The 12,283-nt window shown below is 47.6% G+C and overlaps 2 protein-coding genes and 1 long non-coding RNA gene across 3 annotated transcripts; all 3 read left to right on the top strand.

The window, feature by feature from the left end:
- The first annotated feature begins 3,166 nt into the window (after positions 1–3,166).
- LOC117834704 (uncharacterized) lies at positions 3,167–3,559 on the top strand. The gene has a single exon (XM_034714233.1). The coding sequence runs from the start codon at positions 3,167–3,169 to the stop codon at positions 3,557–3,559; it is 393 nt and encodes a 130-aa protein (XP_034570124.1).
- A 380-nt stretch (positions 3,560–3,939) lies between these two features.
- LOC140220339 (uncharacterized) lies at positions 3,940–4,248 on the top strand. Its single transcript, XM_072290358.1, has one exon. It carries the CDS (start codon positions 3,940–3,942, stop codon positions 4,246–4,248), a length of 309 nt encoding a protein of 102 aa, XP_072146459.1.
- A 6,444-nt stretch (positions 4,249–10,692) lies between these two features.
- LOC140223673 (uncharacterized) lies at positions 10,693–12,032 on the top strand. The gene is made up of 2 exons (XR_011899055.1): positions 10,693–11,563; positions 11,650–12,032. It is a non-coding gene; the product is annotated as an uncharacterized lncRNA (long non-coding RNA).
- The last annotated feature ends 251 nt before the right edge of the window (positions 12,033–12,283 follow it).

The following is a 12,283-nucleotide window of genomic DNA, read 5'->3' as shown; positions in this document are numbered from 1 at the left end:
TTCTCAGGCTCCTTCTTGCCGTACGGGCAAGAGATCGGCTTTTTGGACTTTAACCCACTCTGCCAAGCTGACCTCTGCTTCTCCTTCTAAGTCCAAACACTCCACGTACGCCACCTTCTTCTGGAAATTCTTTCTCTAATCAAATGGGTGTACGTCTTGGTTTGACAACCGGTGTACAATCTGGCTCAAACTCTCGAACTCCTGTGAAGCCCCTAAAAAGCCGTGTTGGCTAGTTGGCTATCGCTCAAGACCAAACTGTAGCACTTGTTCCTGACTTCCCTAAACCGTTGGATGAAACTGGCCACCGATTGATCACTCCTCTACCTGAGACTAGTTAGATCTGTCAGCTTCATCTCGTGAACCCTAGCAAAAAAGTTTTTGTGGAACTATTTCTCCAGATTGTCCCAGGTGATAATGGAGTTAGGTGGAAGCGTCGTGAACCACTGGAAGGCTGACCCGGACAGAGATGATGAGAACAGCCGAACCCTCAGAGCATCCTGCACAGCTGACTCTCCACACTGAATGATGAACCTATTGACGTGCTCCACCGTAGATGCCTCATCTTGTCCCGAGAACTTGGTGAAATCGGTGAGGGAACGACAACATGTCATAGGCTGGTGGGTACGGCATTCTGTACGTGTAGGTCTGCACTTTAGGTTTTAGACCGAACTGATCTTGCATCACCCCAGCTATCTTTGCGGCCCAATCAACCTGTTGCGGCTACTGCTGGACCATAGGTTGGAGCATTGGCTGGCCCACTGGCACCTGCTGCTGAATTTGTGGCACCACAATTGGCTATTGGATAGCCGATGTATGTTGCAGATATTGCGGCTAGGTCAACTGGCGGGAAGAATCAACATGCCGCAACACACTGGTTGCCTCATCGTACACCACTATAGGTGACCCATCCCTGTGAGGATCCAAAACACCATCCTCCCTGCTGACTTCTAGTGGATGCTGCTGATAACGCTGGACGGCTGGCTGCGGAGCCGATGGTGATGGAGGTTGTATGCTAGAGCAGGCTGGTTTGCCGTCTGATTGAGCAAGCGTGCCGCAGTGTTGTTGTTCTGGAGTAGTGCAGCACCACAACCCCACTAATCCTGAGAAATGTGTTTTCGGGGTTCCAAAGGGGAAGCTGCTCAAGTACATCATGTCCGAGCGCGGCATTGAAGCCAACCTCAAAAAAATCACGACCATCACCAACATGGGCCCCATACACAGCATCAAGGGCATACAGAGGCTCACTAGTTGTTTGGCCGTCCTGAGCCGGTTCATCTCCCAACTAGGCGAACGACGGATGCCTCTCTACACACTCCTCAAGAAGGCAGACGCATTCGTCTGGATGGAGGAGGCACAATGGGCTTTGGAAAGCCTCAAAGCATTGCTGACTTCGGCCCTAGTCCTCATCGCTCCCGAGCAGGAAGAACCCCTTCTCCTCTACATCGCGGCAAGCGACCACGTGGTTAGTACTGCCCTTGTAGTCGATAGAGAGGAGCTAGGACATGCGCTGAAGGTCCAGCGACCGGTGTACTTCATCAGTGAAGTACTCACCGATGTGTTGACGCAAAAATTGAGAGACGGCTCCCGCGCACTAACACACAAAACCGGGGAGAATCTGCTTCGCTCCTGTTTGGGTTGTAGCCCTATCGATCCATGGTGTGCCAGTCAATCTGACCTATTGATTGAAAAGGACAGGTAAAATGTCAAATACAAGAGCAAATCAGCTGGCATTCTAAATCGCTCCACAGGACGTATCGTAGAGCTGCCGACACGAGAAAAGACAATCGGCTAGATCAGCCGATGTGGATGTAGTAGATGTAAAGGAAGCGTAAAATACAACCTAAATAGCATTACATGAACACCAATTAAAACAGATCTAATCGGCTGGGTGATAGTAGATTAGTATGAGAAATAAAGAAAAAGCTGATTGGAATGTGTTCTAAGCTGGATAACCGTGATAAAAACTAAAGCAACAAGATTTAACAAATAAAACATGCAGATCCAGTAAATATCGATAACTTGTGAATAAATCCAGACGAAATGACAGCAATGCACCCAAAGTTAAAGCCTAGGAGGTATTCAGTAAACGCGAAACTTACAGTCTAGCTGGAGATCGAAGCAATGCAGCCCAACCAGCTTGGAAGAACTCGTGAAGAAAACAAAACAATGGCGAAGTCGTCGACTTGAAAGTAGATTGCGAAAATAGTAGATTTGTATTGATTATGATGTGTGTGTCTTTTCCAAACCTTACAAGGCCCCTATTTATACCCTATACATCAAGATTTCTAATCCTAGTCGGTTACAACAAATCATAAGACCTATCTCTAAAGAAACAAACTTTCTAAATAAAAATGACTCATGTAGGAGTCAGAAACGAACTTGGCTTCTACCGACCAAAACCAGCTCCTCATCGGCCGAACCTCCAACATTTCCTATCGGCTAGAACCCTCCTGCTCGCATCGTCTGACTCTATGGGCTATGCCCCTGTGATCCCATCGCCTAGGCTTCTGCCTTACTCTATCGGCTCAACCCTCTACAACCTTACCAGTCGATTCCACTAGCCGTTGTCCTTCCACTATGCGCTGGCATCTCTATTTTCTTTTGACGCCATGTTTGACGTATGTCAAAACATGGTGTCAACATGACGCCAACATGCGTTACCCCAAGCCCAGAACCTTCTGTACGTCATGCTGATGGCAACCCGGAAGCTCCGACACTACTTCACCGACCATGAGGTCACGATCATCACCTTGTACCTGCTGGGAGAGATCATCTGCAACCGTGATGCTATGGGGCGAATCTCCAAGTGCATGCTTGAGCTCATGGGCCATGACATCAAGTACGTCCCCTGCATAGCTATCAAGTCTTAGGACCTGGCCGACTTCATCGCCGAGTGGATGGAAGTCCAGATCCTGACCCTGGATGTCACCCACGAGTACTAGATGATGTACTTCGACGGTTCGATCATGGGACCTGGCTCGAGGGCTAGAGTGGTCCTTATCTCACCACAGGGGAATAGGCTCCGCTACGCGATCCGTCTCCATTTTCCAACCTTGAACAACATCATGGAGTACGAAGCCCTCATCAATAGGCTACGTATCACCATCGAGCTCGGCGAGATGCGGCTTTATGCTGCGGCGACTTGGAGCTAGTGGTCGACCAAGTCATGAAGGAGTCCTCCTGCAGGAGCCCTCTCATGGCAGCGTACTGTCAAGATGTATGCAAGTTAGAAGACAAGTTCCGAGGGATCGAGCTACATCATGTGCCACAAAAGGACAATGATGTTGCTAACTTCCTCACAAAATTGGCACCTAGATGGGGCCCATCTTCCAACGGAGTCTTCGTGAACGACCTCCATGAACCATCTGCCCGTGTCCGAGAGGACCCAACCCAGTCACAGTCCGATTGCGTGCTCAGGGGCTCCGACCCTGATGCCCCTATGGCGACCTCACCTAGAAGCACTGACGTAATGGTGCATGACCCAACCAACTGGAGAGCGTCGTTACTCGCCTACATCCTCGAAGAGGTCCTCCCACTGGAGAGGATTGAAGCACGATGAATCACTTGACGCGTCAAGACATTTGTCGCCATCGGTGATGAACGTTACAAATGAAGTCCATCGGGAATACTCATGAAGTGCATCCCGACCAATTAGGGGAAACAACTTCTCTTGATGTCCATGCCAGAATCTGCGGACACCATGCGTCCCTGAGATCACTGGTCGGGAAAGCCTTTTGCCAAGGTTTTTACTGGCCCACAACATTTCAAGACGTAGAGGAGGTGGTCCACAAGTGTGAAGGCTGCCAGTTCTATGCTCAGAAAACTCACCTGCCGACGCAAGAGCTCTAGTCCATCCCCATCATCTGGTCATTCGCGGTCTGGGGCCTCGACATAGTTGGGTCCCTTAAAAAGGCCCCGAGTGGCATCATTCACCTACTCATGGCGGTGGACAAATTCACCAAGTGGATTGAGGCGAAGCCCATCACCAACATCCGGTCACAAGACGCAGTCGAGTTCTTCCTTGACATCATCTATCGGTTTAGCGTCCCTAACTGCATCATCACAGACAACGAAACAAACTTCACTAGCAAGAAGTTCCTGGATTTCTATGATGGATACGACATTAGGATCGACTGGGCCTCGGTCGGGCACCCACAAACCAACGATCAGGTCAAGCAAGCGAATGGCATGGTCCTCCAATGGCTCAAGCCTTGCATTTTCGACCGGCTAAAAAAGCACACCGGGTGATGGGTCACAGAGCTCCCAGTGGTAATCTGGAGCCTTAGAACGACCCCAAACCAATCCACAGGGTTCACCCCCTTCTTATTGGTGTACGGAGCCAAAGCCGTGTTACCGTTCGACCTCGATTACGGTGCCCTAAGGGTAAAGGCCTTCGACCAAGACCGAGCTACAGAAGCTTAGCAGGACATAGTCGACCTGCTCGAGGAGCCACATGAGATGGCCATCATCCACTCCGCTCGTTACCAGCAAACCCTTCGTAGGTACCACGAGAGGAAAATCCGAGGGAGGACCCTCGAGATTGGTGACCTTGTGGTTCGAAGGACCTAGTCGACCAATAATAAGAACAAGCTCTCTCCGCCATGGGAAGGACTGTACACAGTCACCGAGGTGATCCGACCATGCGCCTACTGACTGAAGGACGACGACGGCAACATCCTCACCAACACATGGAACATTGAGCAGTTACATTGTTTATTTCCCTAGCTTGGTTTTACCAGTTGTTTCCATTTGATACTCGCTCCTATAGCGCCCCAGCCCGAGCACTCTTAGCTTGGGTCGCTCGGGGGCTCCACGAGGGTGCAGTACCACCTGCTCTTTACTTTCGTGCGATCACACACTTCGCCCAAATGAAAGGGCATCCCATTCCACTGACTACCCAAAGTAACTTACTCTTCAGCCTCCTGACCGATCAAACCCTGCCATGACCTACGGTTACGAGAAGCTAAGCCTCACAGGCCATGCTCGTGAAAACGTGTGCTATCGGTTTCGGAAGATAAAAAATGGCTACACTACCCACCGGGGATGAAAAGATGGGTGTAGGACCAAACACTTGAAAATAGCCTCCGGACATGTGTTCAGCTACGAAAATGTGTGTTGTTGGTCACGGGAGGCCAAAAACTACCACACCGGCCACCGAGGATGAAAATGTGGGGGATGGACTGAACAACTGGAAATGGCATCCGGACTTGTGTTTGGCCATGAAAATGTGTGTTATAGGTCACGGGAGCCCGAAAATGGCCACACTAGCCGTCAGGGATGAAAACGTGAAACTAGCCTCCGAACGCGTGTTCAGCCACGAAAACGTGTATAGGTCATGGAAGGCAAAAAACAGCAACACCGGCCACCGGGGACGAAAACGTGGGTGTCAAACCGAACACTTGAAAATGGCCTGCAAACACGTCTTCGGCTATCAAAACGTGTTTTATAGGTCACGGGATCACTAAAATGGCCACACCGGCCACCGGTGATGAAAACGTGGGGGATGGACTGAACAAATGAAAATGGCCTTTGGACGCATGTTCAGCCATGAAAATATGTGTTATAGGTCACGGGAGCCCGAAAATGGCCACACCAGCCATCAGGAATGAAAACTTGGGTGTCATACCGAACACTTGAAAATGGACATCGGACACGTGTTCGGCTATGAAAACGTATGTTATAGGTCACGTTAGTTCAAAAACGGCCACACTGGCCACCTGGGACGAAAACATGGGGGATGGACTGAACAAGCGAAAATGGCCTTCGGACGTGTGTTCAGCCATGAAAACGAGGATTATAGGTCACGGGAACCTGAAAATGACCACACCGGCCACCGGGGACGAGAACATGTGGGATGGACTGAACAAGTGAAAATGGCCTCCAGACGCGAGTTCGGCCTTGAAAACGTGGGTTATAGGTCATGGGAGCCCAAAAACGGCCACACCGGCCACCGGGGATGAAATCGTGGGGGATGGACCGAACAAGTGAAAATGACGTCTGGACGCGTGTTCAACCATGCAAATGTGTGCTATAGGTCGAAGCCTAAAAACGACCACATTAGCACTGGAGCAAAAACTAGGGATGCACCAAACAAGTGAAAAATGGCCTCCAGACGTGTGTTTGGCCATGAAAACGTGTGCTATAGGTCATGGAAGGCCAAAAAGAGCTACACCGGTCACCGGGGACGAAAATGTGGGTGTCAGACCGAACACTTGAAAATGGCCTCCGGGCGCGTGTTTAGCTATGAAAATGTGTGTTATAGGTCACGGGAGGTTGAAAACGGCCACACCGGCCACTGGGGACCAAAACATTGGTGTCAGACCGAACAATTGAAAATGGCCTCCGAAAGTGTTAGTGTTGAAAATGTGTGTTATAGGTCATGGGAGAACGATAAATAGCCACACCGGCCACCGGGATGAAACTGTTAGTGTCGAACCGAACAAGTGAAAATGGCCTCCGGATGCGTGTTCGACCAAGAAAACATTGGCCACACCGACCACCGGGGTAAAAAATGTGGGGATGGACCGAACAACTTAAAATGGCCTCCGGACGTGTGTTCGACCATGAAAATGTGTGTTATAGGTGACGGGAGCACAAAAATAGCCATACCGGCCACCGGGGACAAAAATGTGGGTGTCAGACTAGACACTTGAAAATGGCCTTCGGACACGTGTTCGGCTATGAAAACGTGTGTTATAAGTCACGTTAGTTCGAAAACAGCCACACTGGCCACCGGGGATGAAAATATGGGGATGGACCGAAGATGTGGAAATGACCTCTGAATGCGTGTTCTACCATAAAAATGTGTGCTATAGGTCATGGAAGGTAAAAAATGACTAAACCGACAACCTGGGATGAAAATGTGGGTGTAGGACCGAACACTTAAAAATGGGATTCAGACGTGTGCTCAGCTATAAAAACGTGTGTTGAAATGCAATCTGCACTGTTTAGCTGTTACCAATTTTCTCCCTCATGTGTATTTTTAGAAAAAGAAATAGTCTCTAGCTTCTGCCTATCAGCATCAGGGAATGGAAGGACAAAAGTACTAATCCATACACGCTCCCGGATTCAGAAAAGAATATGCTGTGGGCAGATGTTAAGAGACATTTCACATTTCCCGAAGGATGTAATGAAGATGATGTGAAACCGTGGACGCTGAAGAAGATGGCCACACAATTCCAGACATTCAAGAAGATGCTGGATGCCACATTCATCAAGAATGGCTAAACTCCGGATTTCGATGAGTGGCAAAAGTTGAGGGACCACTGGGAGGCATTTGTCGAACACAAGACGAGCGAAGACGGTGCGAATAAGGTCAAGACCAACGTTGCAAATGCTGGCAAGAAGGAGTACCATCATCGTCTAGGGTGAGGTGGTTAGGGCACAGCAATTCCCAGATGGTGCAAGATGGAACAAAACCTGATTGATCAGAGTATCATACCAGCAACTCTTGAATGGCCCGATCAATCGAAAAATTGGTGTTACGCTCATGGAGGCAACCTGAGCCAAAGAGGATGTGACATTGATCTTCAATGAGACAATACGTCAGAAGGCCGAAAGGCTTATGAAGAACATTGAAGATGCTAAGGCTCGGAGGTTGAAGGTGGACCGAGAGAATCATGAGCTCACATTGGCCCTCGGGAATCCCGAGCACCCAAGACATTGCCGAGGGTACGGGGTCATTCCGTGGAAGTTCGCTTTTCAAGGTGACATCGCTTCGTACCAAAGCCACAAGCGAAGAAAGGAACATGTTGAGGAGACCTTGAGGTGCATGCTAGAATCCAAAGTGCATTCACAAGAAGTAAGAATGCAAGAGGAAATCAATTGTCGAGTGGCCCTAGCAGTTGCGGAGTTAGCCCAATCTAGAGCACTGTCGGATCCAAACGTCGCTAGCCCTTCTTAACACCTCGGGAGCAGCTGTGCTTCCACAGGGCTCCCCGATCCATAAATGCAAGGATTACCCATGGTTGAGCAACGGTTCCCTATGGATGTCATCACGCAACGCACCTCATGTGAGCTGCATAAATCGGTCGACAACATCACCATTAAGGTATACTTATACATGATATTTTTGCAATCTTCTCAATCATCCATCCACACCTCGGGATCGGAGTTTAATAACTTCTTTATTTCTGCTATATGTACAGGTGGTGTATGAGAGTGCCTTACCAATCCTGCCAGGGCAGACAAGCCATGGCATTGAGATTCCACCTGGCTACGCCAGCGTCGGCCTAGAGCAGCTCGTTGATAGCCAATATGAAGGCCTAGAGCTCGACCTCCCGGGAGGTGACGGGGAAAGGACACTAGGATATGCGCTTCACGGGATCATTCTATGGCACAAATGCTACATCATCATCCCCGGCATTGAGGCATCTCCTCAAAGCTCAAGACTGCTCCCCACAAATCCCCAGCAGCGACCCTCTCCCCAAAGCTCAAGACCGTCATCTCCACCACGGCCTGCTCCAGGACCATCATCTCCAGCACAACCTGCTCCAGGACCGTCGTCACCACAGGGACCGTCGCTTCCTGCTCGATCAAGGTCTCCATCTCCACCACATCCTGGTGGTGCGAGCGACGACGAGGACAACAACACTCCTCCCCGATCATCGTCATCGGGACTAAGAGAAGCCTAGAGCAAGGAAACTGCAGCACCACTTAAGAAGTCACGACCATTGCCTCCCAAGCCAAGATAGAGAAAGAAAAAAATAAAGGAGCCTAAAGTGACTCCTGAGAAACGCCAAGAGGCAATGACTCAAGCGGAACGCTGGGCCGAAACCAAGCAGAATGCAGGGAGTGGTTCAAGAAAAGGGTCGAAGAAAAAAAAGCAAAGGAGATGGAGCCACCGCTAATAGATCGAAGAGAATTATTTTTTTAAAAAAAAGATGAAAGAAGCAACCAAGAAGTCAGTGCCACTACTGTCGAACTACGAACGGGCATTAGTTAAGGTTGATGAGAGGAAAAAAAGGAAAGGAAAGTTGTCTTCAAGTGGTGCTATCCCCCACCTCGGGCATCTACTAGAAAACGACGCTAAACAGATAGCAGCAATGCCCTTGCATCAACAAGCAGAAGTAATAAAATTCATGGAAGAAATAGGTATGGGACTTGCTGAGTGTCTTGGGCAAGTTGAGCTGCCAGCTGGACCGCTAGTTGAACTGAAATGGACCTTTGAGCTAGGCAAATCTCCAGTAAGGCCTGAGTTGGTAGGGAAGCTTTGATATACAAATTCCATAAATGGTACATGAAGAAGTTCGCTGACGAGAGGGAGATGTTCGGCCTTAAGATAAAACCGATAGATTTTTTCGGCGAAGGCAAGAAAGTCCCGTAGCTGGAATTCAAAGATATATACAAAGTGTACCATCATGCTCTTGACGTCTCTCTCGTAAAGTGGTATACGCAATTATAAAAAATAGATCTCTCGCTAAATCTTATAGTGGTTAATTTAGATAGCGTCTATGTACGCCGTTATTGTTAAGCAGGTGATGAACTGCTTACCAAAGTCTAGTTTCAAAACGTTCTCGATGTAAACCGTGTCAAAATTTCTTTTTGGTGCCACAGAGCCGGCTGCATGGCCTAATAGAACCTTTTTAAGTAAGATGGTCCTTTTTTTAGGACCGGAAGACAACAAACGGGTAACCATATGCTAATGCAACTGTTTCGGGCCCACCTCCTTATATAATTTAGACGTTTTTTGTCAAAATATATGGACACTACAATTGTCAAATTCTTTCGTTACAGGATTGTATAAAATGATCTCTTGCTAAATCTTATAGTGGTTTATTTAGCTAGCGTCGATGTACCTATTTTACAGTCGCAGTTATTGTTAAGGAGGTGAACGCCTAACGAGAGAGTACATTTTCAAAACGTTCTCGAGGTACACCGTGTCAAATTATGTATTAGTTTTTAATTGTTGGCATAGAATTATCTACATATTGAGAAATACAGGTAAAATTGATCATAGTCAAACTGCCTATGAGGAGACTTTAATTTAAACTGCCTGGGCCCTAGATCCGCTCCTGCATATCAGGACCACCCATTTGCACCTTGTCCATATCATCACATAGCGCAGCTGCCTATAAATTGCAGCCGCGGCAACGTCCATTCAATGCAAGAATCACCTCTCAACACAAAACCAATAAACTTACTAGTAACCAAGGAAGGTAGCAGCGACAGGAGGCAATGGAGGGAAAGAGGACTACCACTTTGATGGTGATCATGTGCCTGTTCATCTTGAGCCTCAATGTTAACTCGGCCACCGCGGCACAGTGCGGCTGCTGCGTATCCCACGAGGCACAAGCATGTTGTCAGCTTTGTATTCGTGTGGGTGGCTCCGACACAGTCTGCAAGCACACTTGCTGTTTCCCATGTTTTCTGGACGATTCTGGTAAATTCACTAAACTCACTCTATTCAATTAATGCATTTAATTTGCTATATGTACATACAAGCTTTGTAGCGTATTATGGACTAATACGTATGTGTGGCCTTCCATGCATTTCCGTTAATGTAATTTGTTGACTTCACTTCCCATCTCACAACTTCAGGCATGTTATTTACATCATGAAGATATCTTGCACTCTATTTCCACTGCAAAATTAATCATGCGCTAATGGGATTTCCATATCTCAATTTGACAGTTGCTGCTAAGATGGTAGAAATGGAAGTGCTTGCTAAGATGAAAGAAGCTGGACAAGCCTAAAACGATAGCATGAACGCCATTCATAGGCATATGTTGCTATGCTTCAAGCTATGGCCAAGTTATGTTAATGTTTATCTCCAATAAATTGTTCACCATATGGGGTGACCTCTAGTTGATCCATCTGTTGGTCTCAACTATATGTATGTCATGCATCTGTGCGCGTGTGTGTGGTGACAAGCATCTCTCATTGCTTGTAATAAGGACACAGACACTATCCACCGTGATATGTGTCATGAACAGTCTAATATGTTCATGTATTATCTCTGGCCTTATTAGCAATTTTATTATCTGTGTGTGCATGGTTTACTTAATTTATTCTCGGCGGATTTTTGATGTTTTTGTGAGTTTTGGATTATGGGAGATAATTAAGATTGGGTAATGCTTCACATCAGTCATCCGACGCGAGCAAAATTTTCATACGGTGCGCTCACCACGTGCCCGCACCATCAACCACATATCGTCTCCTCCCCATGCTTTTTTTCCCTCTCTAGTCTCTACGCTCGCCTCGCCCCAACCATGTAGCTCCTTCAGCTACACACCTTTCTCCGTGCCGCACCCTCCTCACCGAGTCACCAGAGCTCTCTACTCCGCCTCTCTCCTATGAAACCTGACTGTCTCCTCATGCTACCCGCTACCCTCACCCTGAATCAAGCCTGAGCCCCCTCGCCTGTGCTGTCAGCGGCACTCTATACGGTTTCCCCCAATCTGCGCTCATCTACGGAGGTCGAGCAGGGACGACCCTTCTTCTTCCATTGCTTTTGGCAGTGTACGCAACAATTGATGGGGACCGTCGATCTGGAGCACTATCACGTCGTCTCTGTCTCGATTGAGCTTGGCGGCCTTCATCTCTGTGCACGGCAAGCCGTGATGTATGATGAGTACATCAGTTTTGTCTTGGGGTTGTTAGGCTTGTGTTTTCCCTCTTTCTCCTGATCCTAACTTGTTGATGTTGTAGCTCGTGATGCCAGATGTTGCAATGCTTTGTTTTGTCTGTTGCAATTTGATCAGAAAATTGTTGGAGAACACGGTCTTGTTGTTCTCCGGTGAGCTCCTCCCAAGGGTCTAATGTGCAAATGGCTGGACTCATGCTTGGAGGGTCAAATCTGGAGAAAGGCAAGGCATTTGAATGTTTTCATCTTCAACTGTTGCAATTGATTTCGTGATGTTTCATGTAGCCATTTCAAATGTGGCATTTGGTGATTCGAAATGTTTCAACCACTTATTTCAGCTTTTTGCAATTTGCATAAAGCTTCTTTTCTAAATTTTAATCGTTACATCTATATTTCTCGACTGTTTCAACAATCGTTACATAATGTTTCATCTGTTTTTCGGAATCTATATGTTGGATACCATATTCCATCTTGTTACACCTATCTAATCGATATGTTTCATGGTTTTGTGTAAGAAATTTTCGGATGTTGCGATTTAGTTTAATTTGACAAGGATATGTGACATATTTCTGCAATTTTAATGCCCCTATTTAGCTTGGGTGAGCAGCAGATTGGAAGGTGGTGCTTGCTGTAGACCTGGCGATGGATAGTGGGGTATTTCATGCAACATGGAACAATGTTTCGGTGGGACTTTTTTTT

The sequence above is a fragment of the Setaria viridis genome, chromosome 8, assembly GCF_005286985.2.
Source record: "Setaria viridis chromosome 8, Setaria_viridis_v4.0, whole genome shotgun sequence".
NCBI lineage: Eukaryota > Viridiplantae > Streptophyta > Magnoliopsida > Poales > Poaceae > Setaria > Setaria viridis.
Note: the sequence above shows the minus strand (reverse complement) of the source record. Positions and strands in the feature narration are given on the sequence as shown.

What these genes read in the sequence shown, in the direction of transcription:
- LOC117834704 (XM_034714233.1), top strand. Translation starts at nt 3,167, where the DNA reads ATGAAGGAGTCCTCCTGCAGGAGCCCTCTCATGGCAGCGTACTGTCAA.
- LOC140220339 (XM_072290358.1), top strand. Translation starts at nt 3,940, where the DNA reads ATGGCGGTGGACAAATTCACCAAGTGGATTGAGGCGAAGCCCATCACC.